At 42.2% G+C, this 25,862-nt stretch overlaps 1 protein-coding gene across 2 annotated transcripts in view; it reads left to right on the forward strand.

Annotated features, from left to right (window-relative positions):
- UST (uronyl 2-sulfotransferase) overlaps nt 1–25,862 on the forward strand; it is a 263,875-nt gene that overhangs the window by 208,210 nt on the left and 29,803 nt on the right. For both annotated transcript variants that reach the window (XM_074333694.1, XM_019746947.2), the window contains 2 exons: nt 6,032–6,129; nt 8,301–8,458. In XM_074333694.1, coding sequence (XP_074189795.1) covers nt 6,032–6,129; nt 8,301–8,458 — 256 coding nt within the window. The remainder of the gene's footprint in view (nt 1–6,031; nt 6,130–8,300; nt 8,459–25,862) is intronic.

The raw sequence follows: 25,862 nt of genomic DNA on the forward strand, positions 1-25,862 counted from the left end.
ATCATATTTTTGTTTTTTCCCACAAGGTGCTCTTTAATCGTAGGACCAAACATTCATGACCTAGTTAGTGAGATCAGACTTCCTGGGTCCTACAATCAGAACCACCTGCCTTTATAGGGAAGGGGGGGACAAGTGTGATGAGGTGGGAGGCAGGACCCCATGTCCACATTGGAGCAGGATCAGCCCAGCAGGCAGACCAGAAATGGCAGTGGGCAGCTAACGTGCACATGATGATGTGCCAATGGGATCCCAAGAGACGGCCCAGACTCCAGGAGTAGACAGTATTGAAAGCTTACACTCATAACAGAGCCTGGTGACACACCGATATTCAGAAGCAAGACACTATGCCCTAGGAAAAGCACGTCAGAGCACCCACTTCTATAATCTAGAGGAAGTGGGGATCCTAAGGAAGCTACTAAGACAGAGGCTGAAACACAGGCAGTGAACCTGGCTTCAGTTACCAGAAGTGGATAACTGAGTGGACCTGTGCCTCGGAAACAAGGAACAAGTACAGTGGTCAGATGGGGCCCAGGATAGGATCATGGTAGCTATTCCGATATCTTGAGCCTCTGTGTGCTGGCCTGAAACAATGATTTTCAGATTTAGAAGTTTTTTATCAAATGAAATCTTATACAAAACCCAACAAACCTAGGCAAGGCACAGCTCTCCTGGCTTCGGAAGCGCTGGGTGTCCTGGAGCTCTGTCCGTCTGGCACTCCCTCCCCACCATGGACCTTGTGTATACCTCGACTTTCCATGTTACTGGAACCCCTTAAATATGTCCTTTTTGGGGCCAGAATTAGCCATAGGATTGGAGAGGGTTGATGATGCAAGATTGTGAAATGAATGGAAATATACTGGGGACTTATTTTATTTTACTAAATGAACAAAATTTAGGGGCCATGTCAACTTGCTAAGAGGTGGGGGGATTTTTTTCCCTAAATGGGGACTATGGATGCTGAGGATGCCACACACCACACTATGTAGGCTGTAGGTACTTGGTCTACTCAAAAGGCACACTATAGTCACCTTGAACTTGGCTGTGAAAGCCTCAATTTTTCTCCAGCTTCTGGAGCCATCCTTTCTCTACATGTGGACTGGAGTGTGCTAGCACTTGTCCATTCAGGAATGGCTCCAAAACCTGGGCCTGCTATTGGATCCAGGGGAGGAGGCCAAAAGAAATTCCAGGCAAGGGAACAAATGAGCAAAGATATGGAATTACCTAAAGGCACAGTGTTGATGGCTCATGAAAAGTGACCATCTTCTCAAAATTGCCAGAGGTTCTTCTTTACAATGCAGATTCCTAATCTTGTCCAGACAAATCTACTATATCAAACACTCTGGAAGTAGGGCCAGGGAATTAGCATTTTTAATAAGTGCTTTTAATCAGTGCATTTTTAATAACTGACCATTATTCCCATTGCAGTATCAATAAGATTCCTTCAAAGTTTTTGAACAGGAGAGTGATATGGGTGAATTTACATTTCAGCTAAGTTACTGGGGCTACTACCTGGAAAATGCATTCTGGCAGAAGAGATGGAAAGAAGAGATACTAACTAGCTGGAGAGGAGCCAAACAGGGGCTGTGGTGTGGAATGGGTAGGAGAATGCAGGTTTGGAAACCATCTGTGGGTCAAGTTACAGAGAGGGGCAACTGAGCATGGAGGGTGAGGGTGAAAGAGGAATCAGGAATGACCCCCCCTCCCCCACGGGTCTGGCTGTAGTGACCAGGTTTCTTTTGACCCAGTGGGCCCTTTGGCATTTAAAAGGTGAGTGTGGTTCATCACAATCCATCCTATGAAAATGTTGCAGGAGCAAATCAATAGAAGATGATTTTGCTATAAAATCAAAGTGGAAGGAGACAGACCCACAAAGAAAACCTGAAGGATGTCAGTCCACCTTTAAAAATAGTCGTTTGGAATAAATTTCAACAAAAATGGTCTACTTTTTTTTTTTTTTTTTTTTTTTTTTTGTAGTTTTGGCGATTAAAAGGATTCTCTTAGCTATAGAGACTATCTCATTTCCCTGATAATGTGAGAATGCGAGTAGAGTGGGGTCTTGTGTTTAGACTTAATCTTAGAAGAGGGCCAGCCTTAGGCAGGGGAGAGCACTACAGGGTGCCTGTGGTACATGCCACCATCCAGGGACCAGATGAACAAATCAGAGATCAAGGGCAGGCACGTGGGTCAGCTGGGCTAAAGTCATCAAGCATGAGGATGGCCTTAGAACAAGGCTGAAAATAAATAGTAAAGGTTTCATTTGAAGCAACCTTGTCCTAGAAGCACTGCTTTGAAAGAAGAAAGTGAAGTTGTACAATCATTTAAAAATATATATGTGTTTACTAAGAGAACTTCAGTGTGAAAAGGTGATTGTAAAACAACACAGAATAGCGAAGCCTTATGCCAAAGATAAAAAACAACTAAACACCGTAGGAAATTGAATGGAGCAACCGGACGGTTAGAGCAGGACACTGTAGGAGCAGCTGTGTTGTCCCACTGAGTTTCCCAGGACACTGAAAGGTCACTCACCAGAAGTCTCAGTTCCAGTGAGACTGGACTGCATGAGTGGCCAGAAGCAGTTTCCTGAGGCCCCTTGTCCTTGAATGGCTGGAAAGCAGCGACTCTGTTCCCTGAGGCTAAGTGAGTGGCAGACAAAGCTGGGTCTTCACAGCTTCCGCTTGATCTTACACCTGAGTCATCTTTTATTTATGTCCTCCTACAGCATTTCCATAAGATGGTTGACGCCGACACCATTCGTCAGCCTAATGGGCTCAAATGGAGCTCTCTGAAATCCCCGGGGACAGGCCTCAATTTAAGAAAAGAATTGTTAGCGGCACTTCTTAAACTAGGAATTTATGTCTTCCCATAAGTTGACCTTGTGAGGTTACTTGTGAATTCCAACAGGGAACTGGCTTTCTTAGGCCCCTCTGCTCCTCAGCCCTCCCCACCTCCCACCCCAACCAGTGGCTGCCCTCTGCCAGCTCCTGTGAGCTCCAGGCCAGAATCTTTGGGGACAGAATCATAGCTGTGTCTTGGTTTCTGCCTTCTGCCATTTGTTCATTCATTCATTGAATATATGCCGCTTTTTCCAAGCAGGGTGCCAAGTTCTGGAGACACACTGAACAGACAGTCTATGCTTGGACTTGCCACCTAAACAAATACTAATGACCCAAGTTCTTCTTAGAAGGCAACTAAAGTGAACTCTGGAGAAGCGTGAGTGCTGGCAGAGTCTCTGTGGGAGCATTTGGTGGCTTTGTTGCCCCGTCCCTCCTGTTAATACAGGTCTCTAGGGGACTCACTGTGTATAGGACAGATCTCTGGACACCCCTACTCCGCCATCATTTTACTCCATCCTTTGGTGTGAAAGCTCGACCTCAGGGGACAGACACTCTGCTCTGACCACATCTGCCCTGGGCAGAGTTCCCGTGTGCTCTGCTCCTACCCAGCTCCTGGCTCCCTCCTCAGACTGCAGCCCTCTGACCTAAGACTCAGGACCCTGGGGAAGCCAACTGCCAGAGGACCCCAAGAGTGTGAGGCAGGAAGGAAGGTCATCCTGATGGCAAAGGCCGGTCACCCTCCTACACAAGCTTTGGCTTGTTTTACAACATGTAAATCTCCTTATAGTTTTCTGATGCTGACAGTAAAATACATACATTATAATAAAAGCTAACATTTCAAAATGAGTAAAGTAAAAGTTCAGTGTATTCCCATCTATTTTTATGTCTACTGCCATAAATAAACAGTTTGGTGTTCATCTTCTAGATATGTTTGTATTTATATAAACATACATGTTTATTTTTACATTGTCTGACATGTTTATATTGTCCTGTAATTGACTTTTTTTCATTTGAAAATTCATCACAGGCACTTTTCACGATAGTTCCCATAGATCCTCCTTACATTCCCAGGTGCCCAAATTCCACTATAGGAATGTATCACAGCATCTCTGTGAAATCAGTCCCCTATTAATGAACATTTAAGTTCTGTCATGTTTTGTTGCAATAACTCTTTTATCAATGAATATCTTTTTTATTTTTTTTTAAGATTTTATTGGGGAAGGGGAACAGGACTTTATTGGGGAACAGTGTGTACTTCCAGGACTTTTTTCCAAGTCAAGTTGTTGTCCTTTCAATCTTAGTTGTGGAGGGTGCTGTTTAGCTTCAAGTTGTTGTCCTTTCAGTCTTAGTTGTGGAGGGCGCAGCTCAGCTCCAGGTCCAGTTGCTGTTGCTCCATCTGGTAGCTCAGCGGCAGCTCAGCTCAAGGTGCCGTGTTCAATCTTAGTTGCAGGGGGCGGAGCCCACCATCCTTTACGGGACTCGAGGAATTGAACTGGCAACCTTGTGGTTGAGAGCCCACTGGCCCATATGGGAATCGAACCGGCAGCTTTCGGAGTTAGGAGCATGGAGCTCTAACCGCCTGAGCCACCGGGCCGGCCCAGCAACGAATATCTTCATACATACGTATCTCTGTGTCAAACTCTTCTTAGAAAGGTATTTTGGGTCCAGCATCATGCATTTTTAATGTGTTTCTATACACAATGAGGCAATATGCATTCAGTAGAAACCATATTTTGAATTTTGATCTTTTCCTGGGCTAGTGATATGCAGCAGGATCCTCTTTCAATGACACTGGGCAGAGACAGCGATACAATTTTATCCACCTGTACAGAATGTAAGTGTTCTGAGTACATTTAAGGTTGACTAGGCAAAGCTTTGATATCTGGATGGTTAGGTGTATTACATGCATTTTCTCTCTTTTTTTTCTTTTTTGTATTATATGCATTTTCAATCTAACAATATTTTCAACTTACGATGGGTTTACCAAGACATAACTGGAGGAGTATCTGTATATTCCAATCTGGAAACTGTGCACCTCTATTTCTCACAGTAGACTCAAGTGCTTAGAGTGTTTTTGTTGCTGAATCTGTTTTTTCCACTTGAATTTGTTACTGTAATTGTATCACTTATTTGTTTTATAAGCCAAAGAAGCATGAGGGGAGAAAGATAGGGTTATTATTTTTTTTAAAGTTTACGTTGTGTTTTTCTTATTCCCAACTTGAACAAAAAAATTGTTAAGAACCAGCTACCCCAGTCATATCAGATACAGTGACTGCAACTGATTCATAAACTCCATCAACCATGTAACCATGTCTGTGAGTTATATCCAGTCTTCATCTGCCTCGCCAGTATTGTCTCTGGGAAAACATCCCATAGCTGTTAGGTTTGTTTGTAAATTGGGTTATCTTTTCTTCCTAGAAATACCTAAGAGCCAGGCATTTCTTATCCAGGGTGTGACCTGCTTAGCCTTTCTATCCCCCCCAGCAAGCCATGGTCAGCTCTTGTAATGCTCACAGAGGTGCCACGTTCAACCTCATAGAAGAGAAATAGAAAACGTGGACATCACAATTGTTGCCCTTGAAAGTGAGAGGTCTATAGGCAAGCATCCTGTCACTTCCTAACCTAATATAACATTAGAAATGATTTTACAGCCACCCTAAAATATATAAACCCTTTATGTGACTATTGTAGGCACTTAATAATTAATTGTTGGATGTATGGATACACAGAGAAACACATTCCTACAGGTTGATGTATGGGGATCTCTGATTAAGTCAGAATGAATTAAGAATTAAGCCACACAGAATTCATTCAACAAATATTTGTTAAGTGCCAACTGTATACTTACCAGCTGGCTGTTAACTGCTAGGGCCACGACACATCTCACTGAATAGAACTGCTCTAGAGATACTTAGGATCTTTCTAGCTAAAGACTGCGGACCCCTGGGAAACACAGAAATTCAGTTTACTCAACAAGAATAAGCACTCTCTGAAATGCTTTGACCATCTATGCACCTGGCCAGTGGAATAGGATGGTGTGAGGCAAAGAGAAAGTGTTCTCATGAAATCTCTGAGTTCTCAGCATCTCCTCAGGCTTGCTCGTGTAATTTAAGCATCAATGTTACTTACACTGTGTGGCATTTGACAAGGCACTACAGAGACTACAGAACATCTCACTGCTGTGTTTTCTCTTCTAGGATATCAATGAGTGCATCCTTGAAAACTATCCTGAGTGTTCCAACCCCAGGTTATTCTACATCATTCCGTATTTTTGTGGACAGCATCCCAGATGCAGGTAAAGACTAAAAGCTCGTGGCGCGCTCGTGGGGAAAACAATGGCAGAAAACCCACCCACTGCACGGTGCAGGAATTGTGTCTATCCCTCATCTCTCAACCTTCTAGAATTCCATTAATATATACTGTTAATTTTTGAAGATTGAAGTTTGAGACTCTGAATTCTTATAAATAAGGCAATTAACAAATCAAGGCGTGACAGAGGCCTTGGGACCAGCCCATAAAACCGTTGTAAGTAGAATGCCAACCAGACTCTTATACTTAACACACAGTTGTCACTACACAGCCATGACATAGTAACAGCTGGGGGTGAACACCAGCTTGCTCATCAACAACTGTCCTTGCCTGGGTGGCATGTCTAAGCAGGTCTGAGACACTGGACGTTCACACCCCAAATTCGATAATACCTCTCTCCTGAGACATACTTAGTAGAAAGAGAGGAAAGTACTTCTAGTGATCGTCCCTCAGCCTTACTAGGATGCAAGACATTTAGGGAGTGAGTTACACAGATGATAAGGGCCCTCAGCGTGTGCTCGGCCCACCTTCTGCAACAGTATCCCTGGGGTACTCGTTAGGAAGCCGTACCTAATCCCTGTGGGGGCAGAGGGGTACAGGCCTTTGGAACCACCTCCAGGTAGTTCTGGTCCAGCTACAGTTGAAATTCATTGTACTAGACAAATGTGTAATCTGGAGAAGAAATGGTAGTAACGATGGGTGTTATCTTTGCTTTGTGGAAAATAAACCCCGTTACCAGGAGTGACATTTTTCCCCAGAGGAAACACTGATGTCTAGTCATTGCTGACAACAGATGCCTCTAAGAGAAACTGGGGACTTGAAGTCAGGACACAAGGGGTATTTTACTTTGTGCTATTTTGTATTCTGACTTTTATGGTTTTTAAAATTTTTAATCATTGCATGTGTTATTTTAAAATAATAAGAATAAGAATAAATTATCAGAAAAGAAAAAGAGGAAGGTCAGTGTGTTCCTGCAGAGACCAAGGGGAGATAACTGTTTCCACATTGCAGCTCCTTCACTGTCCTTTTTGCTGACACGTGATGACTGTTTAATTATTATGTGTATTGTTGTTACTGCTATTGGGTTGAGTTTACCATAACACAAGAGTTTATTTACGGTCAGAATTCTGGGCCTAGAAGTGTCCATTTTCTGCTTCATCCTAAACTTCCTGACTTCAGGAGGCCTCCCCGCCATCCTCACCCTCGTAATAAATGCCACCTGGTTCGAGGTCAATGCTTCAGATTTGGGGCCAGATGACTCACTGTCTGTCACAATAAAGATATTTATTCCAAGAAACATGATTCTAATTCCCTCAAGTATTTTTTTAATTATCTATTTCCTAATCTTGGGGAGTACTTATGATGTCTTATCTTGCTTGGCTCACACAGATGATTTTCAAAACTCTTTCAAAATGTCACTTGGTTCTACCTTGACAACAATTATTTGAGGCAGGTAAGGGTTATTACTACAACTTTTCTAAAGAGAATCCTGGCTTGCCCAAATGTCCCCAGAAGGTAAATGCCAGCCAGCCTGGAGCCCAGCTCCTGGGATTTCTTTTCTCACTCACATAAGTGTTGTCCACTCAGAGATCTGCCCTACAAATGAGATTAGGTTGTTTCCCTTCTGTAATTAAAAATAAATAAATAAGTAACATTTTTCTTAAACTCTTTTTAAAAATAAGATGATTAGCAGTCATGACCCAACACCTATTTTGAGTTCTATAGAAATACTATGTCAGTAAGTTTCCTATGTCAAAACTTCTAATTTTATTTAATTGGTTCTGTTTGGCCCTCCTATTAAAAAGCCATTCTAATCACCCCTTGATCAATGTTTATTAGGACTAGGACCTAACTACCTGTTCCTGGATCCTTCTTCCAACAAATATTTAGGCTGGGCTCCCTAAGCTCAAGGTCCTGAGCTAGGCATTACTCGCTGGTGAAAGTGATGGAGATGAGAAGGTGTGGAGGGCAAGGGTACCAGCCCGAAGGACCAGGGGAGGCTGCTGAGGTGGCTACACTGGGGCTGGTCTTTGAAGGAAGTGGGATTTGGACTTACGCAATGGAGGTGGATGGGTAGAAGAGATAAACTTTCAGCATGTTCTTGCTGCATTTTGAAAATGAATCTTGGACTTAAAAATGACTTTTATATCTATAAAGGGAGCCTGGTGAGTGGGCACTTGAAAGAGCAAAACTGAACGTGAATGAAAACTTCCTGCTTGTGGGGATTCTTGAAGAGTTGGAAGATGTGCTGCTTTTACTGGAAAGATTTTTACCTCATTACTTCAAGGGTGTGCTCAGTATCTACAAAGACCCAGGTAACTTTATTTGTAAACAAGCTATCTTCTGTTTCGAGTGTTACCTTGAAAAGGACTCGGGAAATAAAGGAATGAAATCATCTCTTATGTTAGTGAAGGAAAAGTCACCCTGGCTTGCAGAGCAAAGTTAGAACCGTAAGGTACGAGTGACAGAACCTTGAGCTTCAAGTCCAGACATAAACTCACCAAGTTTTAAATGCTTGATGGTTTCATTTCTGCCTTTAGAAAGTGAAGTTGCACCATTTCCACCAGCCTTGTCCTGAGCAGGTTGTCAGGGTGAACTAAGGAATTGGCTTATGCGTGTCTGGAGCCCGTTGATGGAAACGTGTGCGAGTGTCAAGGAGCCATCGTGTAATGAAGTATCTCTTGGCCCTGCTTCCATTTGACAAACAAAATCCTGGCAAATAGAATAGACAGAGCAGCAAATTGAAAATACAATTATGATTTTAGTCTGATAAATGGAGTGGTTTTCAAATAGCAGCAAGACAGAGAACGCAGCAGAGCAATGACAAGGGTTGCCCATAGTATCACTGCAAATATAATTACTTTCAGAAATCGTCATTTATTTTTCTCATTACTATCTAATCCTGAGAGAAAGACAAACAGCACTGTTTGTTTCTTTCCTCTCTTCTTTAATCTACTGCTACTACAACAAGCCTTGCATATTTATTCACTAATCTGTTTATTGTTTTGTTTTGTTGACCTGAAATGGGAGGCAGCATTCTGCCTCCGGGAAATAAAGAGCGACTGAAATGTTCCCCAAATACAGCCTACTCCCTCACTTTCCACATCCAGGCAGGGACCTCACACCACACCTGCGTCACTGGCAGGTACCAATGCCCAGGTAAACTAGTCTTTGCCTAGAGGAGCCCTGGATCCTGTTTTATAAGGTGGCCCTACCACCCCAGTGATTTGCTGGAGGATGATGGCTGGCTGGTGGATGCTGCCTTAGTCTCCCAACTCACTCACTCAGAGATAAGTCCCAATGTACCTACCCTCAGGGACGTCACTGCGAACCTCAAGGTGTGCCTGCAGGTGTGTCTCCTCAGCAGCAAATGTGGTTTGAATAACCAGAAGCATAATAAACCCAAATAATTGGTTTTTAGAGCTAGGCCTTCGTTTGTCCTTTCAACAGCAGGCACTTTAAAGAATTTAAGGTGCCCTGCTGTGACCAATTTTTAGTTCTATAAGACAAGATAAACTCTGTCTTTGTGCAAGGAGGGGTCTTACCCTAAAGTAGATTCCTTTGATGAAAAGCTTTGTATTATTCATTGTTATTTTTCCTCTTTGGCTTTAGCTTGTTGGTGTGTGTGTGTGTGTGTGTGTGTGTGTGTGTGTGTGTGTCACACAGTGTGAGATAAAAGGCTGACTGTATCCTGGAGACACACAGTTATCAAAAAAGATGAACACCGTCTTGCCCCAGCATTTGGGAAGAGTGCGCGTGAGTCTACATCACACACATCACCTGTCCGGTGACCTGGAACCAACTCTGTTCCAGACCCCAGGAAGCCACAGCCTAAGAACTTAGATGAGGACATTTTTATCTTTGTTCTTCTTAAATACCAATGAACCACAAACAAAAAGCTTACCCCAAAGAGCCCATTTACCTGCTGTTGTCAGGTTATATCATCCTGACTTCCCAACTGTTTTCTTCATTTAAATACGTGACTCCTCAAATTGTGGGCCTTGGTCCCATGACCTGTAGACACATTTATTAAAATAGAACATACTTCTGAAAATTGAGTTACTGTTAGCTCTTTCACCTTCAGCCACAATCTTTCCAGCTAACCACTTTTTTCCCTTTGAGTTTGCCATAGCAGCATATTAATACTCTGTGGCTTCCTGCCTCAGAGAGAATATGGGATGTCTGATATGCCTGTCTCGTGGGATGAAAGGTTTCTATAAGCCCAGGGCCAACATGTGGCCAGTTCACACAGCCCAGCTGTCTTAGTGATTAAAATAGGAACGTATACCTATACTGCCTTCGGCATCCGCTCTCTGTGTACCTGCCACCTGGCTGCCCCTCACCCCCCCAACAATAAAGTAGGGAAAGTGGTGATTCATGGCACAGTGGGGGTCTTCAGGGCTCTGGCCCAGTGGGGCACTCAGCAACTGTTCTGAATTCAGTTCCTGGGTAGAACTGGTTGTTAAATATTTTGAATATCACCCCAGTAAGACTGTTCAGCTGCCACATGTCATGTACACAACAAAATGAGCCTTTGAGTGATTCTTCAGTAACTTCTGCTGTATTTTGAGATCTCTTGGGCATCTTCTTGAGCGATTCTTTTATGGTGACATTGAAGGCCAAGCAGCTCCACAGTTGCTCTGTCCTAAGGAGTCTCCACATCCCCAGAGGCATGGGACAGGAGATGAGCATCCACTCCTGGCCAGCTTTGCACTATATTTTACCTTCTGCAAAGACAAAGCATCTCTACTGTTTTCTTGTGGCCACAAACCAGCAAGTTGATGTCACAGAGATCAAAGGAAGAGCCACGGCGAGTCACTTGCGTCATTCACCCCAGAGCCTTCTCATCAGCACATTTTAGTGGAAATCCACAGATGTTGTCAAGCTCAAATCATTGCTCTTGCCCTTTTATAAAATAATTTTATAACTGAGTAGCCTTGAGAACAAAGGGAAGACAAACTGAAATCTAAGACACTGGGGAACCTAGTGACCCTTAAATCATCGTATATTAAACGTGGAGAGGGTGTAAGAGGCAAACACTCCACTGGCCGTTTTTCCTTGGTGCTTGTCCTGTTATCTAAAATAATGCAGGCATGTGCTGATTTTTTAGTAATCCCCTCCCAGCAACATGAAAAATATCTATACCAGTCTCATAACTGAGAAAAGGCACAAACAGCAATGACTATTTGGGGAGCTGGTGACAATAGTAATGTCTGTCATTCAAATGGGTCATCACTTATTCTAAGTTAGAATGATATTCATTAATTGTTTCCAACCAGCACTGCCAGATCCAATAACCCACCATTTAGAGAAGTTAATGACTTCTTCCGTAAATAACAGATTGACTGTTTGCCCCACACCGTCCCATTTATTTCTTGTAGGAAAGTATACTGACAAGTATATTGTCTCCTACCAAACATATTTGAGAAACTTAGTCTTTAGAATTTTTTTAAACTTAGGGTTATTTTATATTATTGTCTGCATTCTGTGGAGACCCAGTCAGCATAGCTCAGAAAAAGTTTCTGATAGTGAGTACTCGAAATGAAATAAAAATGAAAGTTTTAGCATGATGGAAAACCAAGAGACGGCGTTCAGGTGTTTCTTACAAGCCAGGGGACAGTTGCTGATGCTGAGCCAAGTACCTTGGGTGAGCACTCAGTAAACACCATCCCACCTGGGAATGAGTCTGACTCTGGGAGAACCAAGGCCCAAAGAGATTTACTGGGTAAGAGTGACCTCACTGGTTTAACCTATATAGTCTTAGTTTTCATTGATTAATCTCAATTACACATGCTCATGATTTACCTCTTAAAAAGGAGAAACTGAAGCCAGCCCAAAGAATTTGAGAGACTGATCCATAGTCATCCACCAAAATGTAAAAGCCAAGGACAGAACTCACATATTTCTGAGCCATGAATGCTAACGAGTTCATGAATACTTTTCCTCCTTAGATCTTAAAAACTGACACACTGTGAGCTATCAATATTTTTGTTAGTTATAATTTCCTTCAGAGCTAAAATCACAGTGATGTTAAAGACCAAAGTAAATAAGCCAATTAAAGACAGGGAATATGTGACTATTTGTGATAGGAACAGTGCTTATATAAACGTCCCTCACATAAACTCTTGACTTGGCAAATATTAATAACTGAGCTGTTCTGGTTCAATAGCGCCACCTAGCATCCAGACATGGAACTATAGGATTTAATATTAACCCATCACCTTCCTCATTCCTGGGGACTTGTACTTTAAATACTTTCTGCTACTAGCATTGCATTAGTATTCATTTCAACCTCTTTTCATCACAAATGTAAGCACTGGAGCCACAACAGGGATTTACTAGACTTTTGTGGGTTACCTTGAGAATCTGGCCACCAACTATTACAAAGGAAAAATGTGTAATTCCAAACAAATGACTAATTTTGAGGATTTAAGTTCATTCATAAATCGGATGCTTTGTTTTTAAAAAGTATGTTTAAATATTTTTTATAAATAATGACAACGGAGGACAAATTTAAATATTAGCTTTTTACCAGGTATGAATGATACTTAGACTTCCCATTATGAGTATAATAGTGTACTCTCTGAATTCATTTGCTTTACAGTATTTAAATCTGAAGGCATACACATAGAAAATAATAGCAAATATGTAGAAGAGAAATTTTAATATAGTATTCTGTAGAAAAGTCAAGTTCTCATCTATCAATAAAAATGTCAGACTGAGTTAAAACAAACACTAAATAATTAAAGCTTGGCCAATCAATCAAATAATTATGATTGTATCATAAAGAACAATCATTCTTTAAGGTAAGAACAGTGAGTTGGGAGTAAGAAGACATTTCTAGTCATTTTTCTGCTACAGTTCTGCCCATGTGACACAAGGCAAGTACAGCTTTGGGTGGGTGATCTCTAAGGTCAGTATTATTATAATACTAAAGTATCATAGTATCATATAGAATGCTTTAAGATGGCTCTTTCTACCTGTTGTTTTTAGCACAATTATAGAGTGCTCCCCACCCCACCCACCAACCCCAAAAAAACAGTTCTTTTAACAGTCCCCATTGCCTTAGTAATTCTCAGCTTTCGATATGGAGGCTATCGCCACCTAGAGGACACGACAGAATCCTGGATAGAGGGTTATTCGCTCAGAATCCATTCTGCCCTATTATTGGTCATGCTGCAGTGATCAAGACAGGAATCCCAGCTCAAACTCTCTGGTTATCATGTCCATCCCTTTCTCTCCATCCCTTACGCATTTCTGTTGAGTACACATGGTATCATAATGATTACAGCCCAGGATCTTGAGTAGATAGATAGCCTAGGTATTAAAGCCACTCCTCCACTTATCAACTGAAGCACGGTATAACCCCTCTAAGCCTCAGTTTTTCCACCTGTATAAGATGCATAAATAATACTAACTACTTCACAGGGTTGTTGGGAGATGTCCCTGACCAAATCCATGTAAAACCCTTAGCCCAGAGCTTAACGTATGATAAGGGTTCAATAATTAGCTTTTGGCCTGCCAACCACATCACAGGAGAGAGACAGAGCTTGTGTCTGTGACAAAGTAGGACTTCAGGCTCTCTTGTAATTACTTCTACAGTAGAGGGGAGAGAGAGAGAGAGAGAGAGAGAGAGAGAGAGAGAGAGAGAGAAACCTTGACTTATTTCACCTACAGCTTACCTATGACTATGAAATCATGTGCCTTTACAAAATAGTATTTTTGACTGAAGAGGAGGGGACAATTATATCAATTATATTCTGGCTAATAACCTGTCTCTGAAACAATCATGGGGAATAAGTTTACTGGAACTATTACTACAATGACACACTAAGGGGCTTGAAAAACACACATCATCCAAGTCACTGTTGTTGTTTTTTAATCATCTGATTTTTTGCCTGAACTCTTACCCAAAATATCGGGAGTTAAGATTTCAATTTTAAATGAACCCTACTCTTGAGATGTGATTGTGCTGAATGTTGAATTTTTCAGACTATTATACCCCATGTTATTTAGTAGACATAGGACGGGTGTACAAAAATTTAATGGAGTTTTTATGTTAAGTAAGTCCCTAAGTTTCAGTTCTTGAAAAAAACTTTACTTTGTTTTCCAAGTGCAGAATTACATACTTCAGAACGCTGTCAATGAATTAAACTTTGTCCAGCAGGTGGCGGTATGTCTCCATTTTCTCAAGGAAGTGCATGTCGGTTCCTCATACAATTTGCATCTGCAGACAGGAGTTTGCCTAAGTCTTGAACACAGATAGACAGTTAGGCCCAATTTGGGGCCTAAAAATGGGGTCCTGAATATCAAAAGGATTCCAAGTGCAATTGATTGCAGTAGTTCAAACTGCATTATATGAGAGCTAATTGGGGCTGCAGGGATGAAGTTTACAAGGAAATAAGTGACTTATGCGGGTGTGGGGGCAGAGTCACAGAGAGCAGTTTCCAGGCTCTCAGCCTCATGTGGAAAGGTGCTGGCTCGGGTAGTAGATGGCCGTCAGCTGTGGCTAGTTGGCCATCAGCTATAACCGGTTAGCCATTAGCCACTAATATAACTGCCGTGGTTATGCTAGGGGGTTGGTTTGTTGGCAGAGAAGCGGATGGCAGGTTGCGGATCCTGTGGTTCCTGCTTCCTGTGTCTCCAATGCAGCCGCCAGCGAGACTATAGTGGTGTGACTCCCCTACCTATGGCTCCATTGGTGTTCCTTTTTGGCCTCACCATATCCTGTGTTCTTGTGTGGGGAACGGGAGCTGAGTCCCCGCATTACAGCAGGTTAAAAATATATACAGTAGTCCTCCCTTTTCCGTGGTGGATACCTTCCAAGACCCCCAGTGGATGCCTGAAACTGTGGCTAGTACTGAACCTACGTATACTATGTTTTTTCCTATACATACATACCTGTGATAAAGTTTCATTTATAAATAGGCACAGTAAGAGATTAACAACAACTAATAGTAAAATAGAACGATTATAACATATATTTAATAAAAGTTATGTGAATGTAGTCTCTTGAAATATCTTACTGTATGCACCTTTTTAGTCGAAGGAAGCACTTTACAGCTTCTCTTTGGCAAATCTGAGTTGCCAGCATCACTGCTCTTGAGCCTTGGGGACATTATTAAGTAAACTCGGGTTATTTGAGCACAAGCACTGTGATACCCTAACAGTTGCTCTGATAACCTCTTACTAATTGACTAAAGGGTGGAGAGCGTATATAGTGTGGATATACTGGACAAAGGGATAATTCATGTCCCAGGCCAGACGAAGGAGATTTCATCACACTTCACAGAACAGTGCAAAATTTAAAACGTATTTATTGTTTATTTCTGGAGTTTTCCATTTAATGTTTTCAGACCCAGGTTGACCATGAGTAACTGAAACCGTAGAAAGCGCTGTCTCAGATAAGGACAGACTACTGTATACCGTCAACCCTGGTTTTATAAAAATAATCCATCATCCTACAACATCAAGATTAAACTGATGCTGTCTTTCATCTTTCATTTCCATTTTTATTTCCCACTTCCTGTTTCTTCTGTGCTACAACAAAACTCAAAAACATTCTGGAAACTGACAGATATAACTGATGGTTAGGAGGAATTCAGACTATCTACAGACACCAGTGAAGTTGTTTAAATAACTCAATTATCATGTATAAAAATAGACTCCCCCCTCTGCTGTTGGTTCATCTACCATCAGTATTCTTCATAAAAATTTGTTTTTCACGAGCCAGATTCTAATCATGTTGGCACTGGTTGTGTGTGTGTGTGTGTGTGTGTGTGTGTGTGTGTACATCCATTCATGTTCAAACAACTAAACTGTTATGCAGCAGTCATGGGAGTGAATACTGTCGGATCACAACCGCATTAACAGTTCCTGACTAACAATAATGAGCATTGCTATTTGCAGTTTGTAAAACATTTATAAATGCTTTGGCTCTAAATGCATGGAGGGTCTCATTTGATTCTTAAATGAATCCTCTGGAAGGGAGGAAGACAAATAGTCTTTGTCTCATTTTCTAAACAAGGAAGCCAAGATTCAAAGAGGTTGAACATCTTGCCCACAGTTCCCAGTCCTAAGTGACCACAGACATTCAAGCTTCTGTCCCCAGAACCATCACAAACAATGAACTGTGACCTTCACTGTTTAATTACTAAGCTAGAGATTTTTGGGTATTAAACCTTCATCATATGTAGTGCAGTAGAAGATAAAACAGTAGAGCTTAAAGATAAAATCTATAGATTATCTTGTTCATAGAGTTATGTGAGCTCAGAAATCATCATAGGCCACTAAGGTATTATTTTAAGCCAGTGTGTGGCAGTCCACACAGAAAAATTTTTTTTAAATGGATCCATTTGACAGCTCCTGATACCTTTCTGGTGGGGACTGGGGAACAGCAGTGCTAGACTTTTAGAATAGTGTCTAAAAATTAAAGCTGAAAGCATATAACTGTTTCAACTGTAGCTGTTGCATAAATAGTTAAAATTAACTTATAATGTAAACACCCCTTTAAATCAACTCCTACGTGTTTAAGATTTTTTTAGGGAATACTTTCCTGAAGGAAGCTCTGTAAGCACAGACTGATAGTTTTATTCACCTTCTCACAAGGATTTGCGCATTACACATGTCTCTAGACATGTGTAATTTATTTTATGAAAGCTTACATTGTAGTATAATATATATATTCTTTTGACCCATTTCCACTATAATTGTTCATTTTGTTAGAAACAATAATTACCTTGAATTATATTATTTTTAAAGGTATTTTTCAGTTGCTTATTAATTTGCTCTTGCCTTGGAATCAGCCTTCCTCCAGGAGAAAGCATCTCTAATGTTATTATCTAAGACTAACAGGAAAATAGGACTTCATTTCCAGACATTGATTTCTTAGTGATCTTTCTGAAACGATTTTTCTCCTGTGAAAACTAATATTTAAACTGCAGGTATAATATGAAAATACCATGACAATTCAACACATAAGCAAATGTTGAAGTGTCTGCAATGTGCCCGTCCTGGGGAAAAGCCATGTAAAGACAAAGAAAACGTGTAGCCTGGAAGCCATTACACATGTGCTGGAGGGGCACTGCCTAGTGGAGATATCTGTGCCAGGCCTTGAAGGGTGCATAGGTGTTCGCAAGGTGGACGCGGAAGGAGGCATTTTAGGCAGAAAAAAATGACATGAGTGCGGGCATGGAGGTGTGAAGGCATAGAAGTCCCCCAGAGTGTGGGAAGCAGGAGAGGCGGTCAGGCCCTCCCCAGCCTTCGCCTGCTGACCTTGCTTCTTGGAGCTGGGAGCCCCAGTTCCTCATAGCTCAGTCACCCTGCTGCTAAGACAGCCCTGCCCAAAGCAGGAAAAGTATCGGCAGCCTCAGCTCTCTATGTGGTACAACCTGGACCTGAGTCACTCACACCAATCCCAGAACCAGTGGCCAAGCCACAGTTGCCAGAGGGCTATGTGTCACCCCTTTTGTCCTCCCCCCTAATTTCCCTGCCCTCTGCTAAGCCTGACCACTGCCAAAGGATCCCTCACTTCCTAACTATGTCAGGCATATTGCCAGGTTCCCAGGTCCCTATGCTGGGGTTCTTTCTTCTTGCTTTCTTCCCAGTCTCTCCAGGGCACCTCTAGGTGTGGAGCACCCACTGTCTCTGACTGGCCCCGCACTGTCCCACTGGGGGTCCTGCCACACATCTCCAGATGCCAACTACTGCCCTGCCTGACCACCTTTGCCCACCAACATGGACTCCCTGACCCAGGCATGAGCCAACTGCATCCCTTGACCCTGTCTCTGTTCTTCCCGGCCTCCCTCACTGGAAGCTTTTGGCATCACCCCATCCCCCGCCCCAGCCGCAACCTCCCACCCCATGCACCCTAGGAAATTGCTCTACTCTAGGTCCTAACCTCATCCTCTGGAGAACCCCAGAGGCCCCCCACGGTGGGGCCAGGCATGGGGGTGTGCGTTTTTATGATTCATTTCCCCAAACAAAAAGCTGGCTAGCGATATCTGTGGTGGAGCTACCAGCATTCTTCCATGTTTAGAGGTGAATTTCTTCCACTTTAGAATTTAATCACTTCTATTTTGAGTAGTTTTTAGTTGAGCTTGACAGTAATATGCTTTGCATTGAGTAAGAGTATTACTAAGGGTGAAATTGGTCACCACACATTTCAGTTTTTGGAATTTCCTGATAACTCTGCAAAGCTGAAATGCTTCTAAAGCCTGGGCAAAGAAGCTTAAAGAGAGACCTGACCCCAGAGGGTGAGATGATCTTTATGATCTCCCTGCTCTTTCATGCCCAAACTGCCAAGGTCCCTGTCACCCCAGGGATTAATGTGGTGACGTGGAAAGAGCAGTAGGCAAAGAATTTCGGAACTGTCTTTGTACCCTTGGCACATGGCCTTGCCTCTCTGATATTTTTTACTTATAAAATGTGCCCCCATCTGGAGTGAAATACCATCCTCACCCATCTTACATGACTCAGCATTTGAGGGCGGAAGCTTCAAGTTTTGTTCAACTAAATCTTTTTCAAACAGAAATATCATTTCCTGCTCTATGTTCTTTCAATATCTCAGACATTTTTATCAACATATAATGTCCTAGTAGCTTTCACACCTTGCAAATGGCGTTGGACTGTGAAAGAATACAGTGAAAAACTACAAACGCACCTGTGCTCAGAATACTGCTGTTTTGTGTGGCTCTTCGTGGGTCATATGAAGCACGTGTTCTGTTGTCCACAAACCAACAGAGAAATCCAGTGTAACTCCCTACTGAGGAGAGTAGGCAAGTTTTGCTTGTCGAGGGGGAGGTTCAGATATTAACTGGAAAGTCTCACCTCCCCAATTTTTTTTCGGGGGGTGGGTGGGTTGTGAAGAATTCAGCTTTATTTTTTTAATTAAATTTACTGGGGTGACAATGGTTAGGTTTCAAGTGTGCATTTCTATAATACCGTGTTTCCCCAAAAATAAGACCTAGGTGGACAATCAGCTCTAAAATGTCTTTTGGAGCAAAAAGTAATATAAGATCCAGTCTTATTATAATATAGCGTAATATAATATAATACCAGGTCTTATATTAATTTTTGCTCCAAAAGACGCATTAGAGCTGATTGTCCAGCTAGGTCTTATATTCAGGGAAACACAGTACATCATCTATACATAACATTGTGTGCTCACAGCCCAGTCAGTTCTTCCATCACTATAGAGTTGACCCCCTTTACCCTCTTCTCAATTGTTACCATGTGCTTCTAGATACTTCTATTGTCTTGTCGGAGCCAGGCACCACTGCAGCTATTTTTCAAAACGTGTCCCTAGAATTTTACCTCTCTGTTTTCTAACTGTATATTGTATGTGTTACAGTAATGTGTGTATATAATTAAAAATCCAATAGTACTAAAAGACATGTAATGAAAAGCAGCAGTTTCCGCCTCCCGCCCTCCCCATCGCCGAGTTTCGCTCTGCAGAGGCAAACACTTGCAGCACAGTTAGCGGTTTCTCCGAATCATCACCACACTATTTATAACTAGTATGCACAGGCTGCTGCTTCTTGATTTATTTATTTGACACATTATTTTAGTTCTCTTATTCCATCACCCTCACCTCCACTTCCTCCCCCTGCCAATCTTCCTAACACGGCTATCTCCATGTTTTAGATGCGTCGTCCCTGTTTACGTCACTGTAACTATATATATATTTGTTTGTCGCTGATCCAAGTAGTACACTGTCCTTTTGTTTCATGTCTTGTGTAACTTGTTGTCTTCCCTGGAATTAATTTTTATCACCTTGGGTTTTTGTATTTGCTTAGATTTATTTATACCTATCAAAATTTTCATGTGTCATTAGACCTGTTGTATCAATATTACTTTTGATATTTCTCTCAATATTATTATCAGCTAAGTATATTCATTCCGTTCCCCTGATGTCCCAGGGCCCCCTCACCCTCCATCCTTCCCACCCAGAGCTCTAATTTCCTGCTTCAATCTGGCTGTTGACTCAGATGCTCCCTGCACAGCTGTCCTTTGGCAACTTCCCTTCACCACATTTCTGTGTTGGATCCCTGGTCTCCTGAATCCCATATATCCTATTTCTTTATTTAATAATTCATTTTATTCCAAGATATTGCCATGTTGCTTCCTGATCAATGGTGCAGGGGAGGTGGTAAATTCCTTGAGTCATTGAATGTTTAAAGAGCCCAGTATTCATTCATTCTACTATCTCACTGGGTTGCCAGTTTCACTGGGTATGGGTTTCTTCAGGCACGCTTTCCATTTTCCATCTCTCTCTCTCCCTCCCTCTCTCCCTCTCTCATTCCCTCCCTCCCTCCTCTCCCTCCCTCCCTCTCTCTCCTTTATTCCTTTTATGAAATTTTGCAACTATATGCCTCTGTGTGCTGAGTGTTCAGTAGATACTTTCAAGCTTAAAACACATTTTTCATTTCTGGGAATTTTTCTTGTTTTATTTGTTACGCGATTTTATTGTCACCTTTTCCTCTGTTTCACTTCTGGAATGCTGCTAATCAGATATTGGAACCCCTAGATTCATCTTTTCTATGTGCTGTATTATTTTTTCCTTTCTTAATTTCCACCTCTCCAACTTTTTCCCTCTGGAAGAGCTCCTCAATTTGTATTCCAATCATTCTTTTGAATTTTCTCTTTTCCAAGAACTCTTTTTTTTAATATCTTTTCTTTTTATATAATGTCTTGTTCTTACTGGATGCAATATCACCTGAAATCTTTGAAAATTACAGGCATTTAAAAAAATATTTTCATCTGTTTCCTACATTATCCCTATTTGCTCCAGACTCCTTTTTACTTTCTTGGTTGGTATGGGCCTTTCTTTTTCAGTCCAAAAGCTTTCCTCTGGTAATCTTTGTCAGAATTTGTATTTGAAGGTGGGGCGCTAAAGAGCTCATTGAAAGTGTTGTGCAATGGATGCGATTTATGGACCAATGGATTCTACTTGGGATGATCGAGCCGCAATAGAAGGGTTGCTGAAAAAAACACTTGTTAGTGATCGCAGGTCTTTTTTCCTCTGGAGCTTATTCAGTTGCCCCACTGAAGAATTCCCCAAACATTTGCTCGGGCGATGGGCAGTGAGGTGGGGGTAAGGGAGTGGGGCGTACCTCTGGTTGCTGGTGTGGGAACGGGAGCTAAATGTCCACATTCACGGCACCATTCCCTTAATTGTTCTTATTTCAGCCCTTCCTCTCCTTTCTCTCCTCTGGGTTAGCACATCATTTTGGAGCCTCTGCCCAAATCTTTGGAGACTAATCCTAAGGTCTCCTGTTCCCAGGCAATGGCGAATGCCCCTGGAGAATGGGGGAGAAACCTGGCTGCATGCAGCTGTGGAGGGAATGTGGGACCCAATTGCTTCATACCCACACTGCCTGCCTCATGCCCAGCTTTCTCTCGGATTCTGGGTGCCACCCCTGTCTCTCAGGGGTTCCATAGGGTGAGCTATTACTCCTGACGTATGGCCCCTTCTGCCAACCCTTCAAATGCGCTGCTTCAGCTCTGCCACGTCAAATGCACTCCTCCAACCTCTTTTCACCTTCCAGAAATCGGTTGAGGTCTATCTTCCACTGACATCCTTTTCCAGTTTTGTCCTTGTGATCTTGCAATCACTTATAAAATTATTATCCCTTACTGTCATTTTAGTGAAGGATTTCAAAGGAGAGGAAGTGAAGGTATGCAGTCAGCCTACTCCATTTAGCTGGGCACATCCTAACTGGCTGAACTTTTAGATTCCTATTTCCAGTTTTGTGCTTCTAGCTGTTCACTAGATGTTATACATGTTCCTTTCATGTGATAACCGCACGGCCATGATGTGAATGGGGCTACCATAGCGCCACCTTCAGCATCTGTGTCTTGGTGAAATGGTACTGGTCAAATTTCAAAAGCAAAACAATACAAACAAAAACAAGATCTCTTCATGATAATTTCTTAATTTAACCCTGTTGGGTTTTTACTGAATGGCACTACGATAATGAGGCTCCAAATTACTCTGATTTTCAAATTACCTCAAAGACGAATTAGGGCCATGGGAAGATCTCTTTGATGGGAGAGAATATAAATTATAAGAACTGATTAAAAAAAAAAAATTAAAAAGATACTCTCATGACCAGAGGCACAGTGCGCGAGCTTCCAAAGAGAGATTCCAATGTAACTTGGAGGACGCATGCGTCTCCACTTCATGTGCTGTCATGTGTCGCTTCCCTAGCATAATACAAGGATAGTGACAAAGGCATCCAAGCCAGAGAGTCAAGGGCCTCAGTTCACCAACGCTGTCAGTCAGCTAGTGTCCAGAAGAAAAAGCAGCCATTGAGAGACGTTCTCAGCAGCAGCTGCTTTAGTAGCAGTAGCAGCAGCTCATATAACAAATGTTTCATGACGAATGCAAACAAAAGCCAGCTCTGAAATTCCAGCCACGCCATGTCCAAGCCAGTTCAAAATCGTATAACCACTCGTTCGAGTTTTTTCCCCTTTCTAAATGCATTCCATATGAGCCATGGTGTGGGGACTGCTGGGATCTCCTACATTCACTCAGAAAGTGGTTTTTTGACCCAGACTGAAAGGAAAGTAAGTCAGTGGGAAAACAAACTCAAAGTAAACACTGAGGCTCAGGTGTGGGAGGTGTGTTTGTTTTCCCTGCCAGGTCCCCTGTCCCCCTCAATGGGGCTGGAGGCTGGGAATCGGTTAGGGGAGTGCAGGGCCCAGGTGGGAGGCCCTGGGTCTGCAGTGGCCCTGGCCACAACCGAGCACTGCTTCTCTAAATGTGGTCTGAGGACCAGTGCCCATCGCAAGCTGCTTGCTACCAGGCCATGATGAGACAAGGGCAGAAACTGAGAGTCAGCCTTTAGAAACTTCGATGGTAATTTGGCGTGGCTGTGATCATTTTTTTAATGACTCCTTTTTATTGTAGTTTATAAAAGTATCAATCTGAGATGGATTGCAGGGGTGGAAATCAGAGATCATTTCAGAAGCACAGATGCAGATTCTCCTACTGGCTTGGGCCACCTAGGTCAGCAAGTTGGGAAGCCATCTAATTGACAAGACCACTCCTAAGGCATTTGGGGCTTATGAGGCGCCATGATTCTTCCATATGGTTTTGCCTTCTTGGCTTCAAAGCTCAAAGTGCTGCTCCACAGTGATGGTCAAACATCCAAACTCCAAGATATGTGATACTTTGAAAGTCTACCTCCTTAAAACTGGTGGCTTTTTTTTTTTTTTTACCTACAATCTGTAAAAATGGCGACTCACACTAGGAGAGCACCGTACTGTTAGTGTAGTACCTTAGGTTGCTGTTGGCTCACTTCTTCCTCACAACTCTGTTAGGTAGTAGAGTAGCCAGAATTGTGTCCCTTGCAGATGACGCGTATGTTGAAGTCCTAAGCACCCCATATGTGAATGTGACCTTATTTGGAAATAGGGTCTTTGCTGATGTAATCAGATTAAGATGAGCTTATATTGGACTGGTGCTAAGTCCAATGACTGGTGTCCTTAGAGAGAGAGTCAGAGACACAGGGAAGAAGGAGGCAGACATTGGAGTCCTGCTGCCACAAGCCAAGGAATGCCACAGCCAGAAGCTAGACAGAGGCAGGAAGGATTCTTCCCCAGAGACTTCAGAGGGACCATAGCCCTGCTGCCACCTTGGTTTTGGGTTTCTAACCTCCCACAAGTGACAGAATAAATTGCCGTTATTTTAAGCCACCCAGTTTTTGGTAATTTTATGGCAGCCCTAGGAAGCTAATACACGTAGAAAGCCTCTTCATCTCCACGTCCAGATGAAGACTGGAGACTCAGTGAGAATAAGATCTTCCCATGTGCGAAGCAGCCATCAGGGACCAGAGCCTGGATCTGAACAAAGATGGGTACCGTCCATGATACCAGACTGCCCCTCTTTTGTTAGACAAAGGAATTAGGGAAAAGAAATAGCTAACATTTGAAGAAAGTCAAATAAGTGACTTTCCAATGATACAATGAAATACTATGAGGCCATTGGAATTTTATTTTGAAGAATTGTTAATGACATTGGAAAACACTCCGAGAAACAATTTGTGAAAAATCAGTCACAATATTATATTTACATTATACAATATTTATACATGTTTATAGTATACACACACACACACACACACACACAGTGCTTAGAAGAACAAACTGGAAGGAAAATACACTAAAAGATTAGCAGCTGTTAATTGTTCTTGTGGATTGTGGATTTGGGGTAGTTATTCTTTGCTCCCAGACTTTTCTGTATTATCTCTCTTTACGATAATAAGCGTGTATTGCAGATAGCTACAGTGTATTACGTCCTGGCCACATCCACCCGGCCACACTCTGCTCTGTGTTCTACATGCAAATTCCTCATTGTCACAGAGGCATGGAAAACTAGATACTATTATCCTTATTCTACACAGGAGAAAATACACGAACAGTCTAAGAACTGTGTCCGAGGTCTTACAGCTAGTAAGAGGCAGAGCCTGTCTGGCTCCAAACCCTGTCTGCTTTCCCCCAGGATTTGTGGCCTCTTCTACTTTCATGATCAGAAAAAAGAATAGTGAGAAGGGGGACAATTGAGCAGAGAGGGAACAAAAAGAAACTGTCCCTGTGGCCCCTTGGACAGGGCTTGCTCATCCTCAGTCAAAATTTAAGTTTGTTTTTAAATAAAGTATTGAAGCAGGTTTTATTCCATTAGTGTATCATCTCCTTTCATCATAGAATTTTAATTTTCATTTGTCTGAGTCTTTGTTTCCACTATTTTTATCTGATTTTTATTTTTATTGTTTGCATTTTTTTTCCTGAAAAATATCTCCAGATACTAGCAGATAAGCATCATAAAAATAGAATCTTGTATTTTACTTAGTTCAGTCAGTGAAAGGCTTTCGATTGAGTCTGTTCTCTGGTGTGTATCCCCATTAGGCAGATGTGTTACTTCTCAGGGTGCTAAAAACTTAGCTGCATGGCACAGCTTTTTAAGAATTCAAGGGCATCCTGGTGAAGGCTCCCAAGACCTCTTCTTATCAGATTCTGATTTCGTGATCTGAGTGCATTTCCTTAGCCATCTTACTAATATGCTATAGTAGAGATTCTCTTTGAATGAATTATGAACAAATCTCCAGGAGGATGTAGCTCTGAGGTGTAGCCTCTGGTATTCCCATAATGGCCTAGGTGGTATCGGTTGTACAGAAATGCCACTTTCCTTAGTAAAACATAAATAAAGCAGTCCCTTACCTTACCTCTTTGACACTTCCTTTCATTCAGCACACGAGCAACAAGGACAGAGGATGAAATCTTTGCGGCCTCAGGGTGGTGTGATACAGTCTATACCCCAGTAGCCTGCCCAAGGTCACATAGCACCAGGATGTGGACCCAGACATAACCAGCACACTCACCTGCTACCTGTGGTTTAATGGAGTCCTCCTGACCTGTGACACTCCGTTCCAAGACAAGAACTTGTTAATGGTAGAAATCCAGGCATGGGCCATGCTACTAGAATGAGAGCTCTTTTCAGAGGAGTAGATTTTCAGTAGCACCATTCCTCCTCCCAGCAAATCATACAATTTACACAAATATCTGTTCTGCCTACAACAAATGTTCTTCATCTGAAGGCCACCACATGGTTTTTAGGGAATCCTTAAACTGGCCCATCCCGTTTATTGTATATGAAAATAACTGAGTGTGCCTGCTTTTGTTCTGGGAAACAAAGTATTTTCAGATTTGCAAAGGAAT

This window comes from Rhinolophus sinicus, linkage group LG05 (assembly GCF_036562045.2).
Source record: "Rhinolophus sinicus isolate RSC01 linkage group LG05, ASM3656204v1, whole genome shotgun sequence".
In the NCBI taxonomy this organism is placed as follows: Eukaryota; Metazoa; Chordata; class Mammalia; order Chiroptera; family Rhinolophidae; genus Rhinolophus; species Rhinolophus sinicus.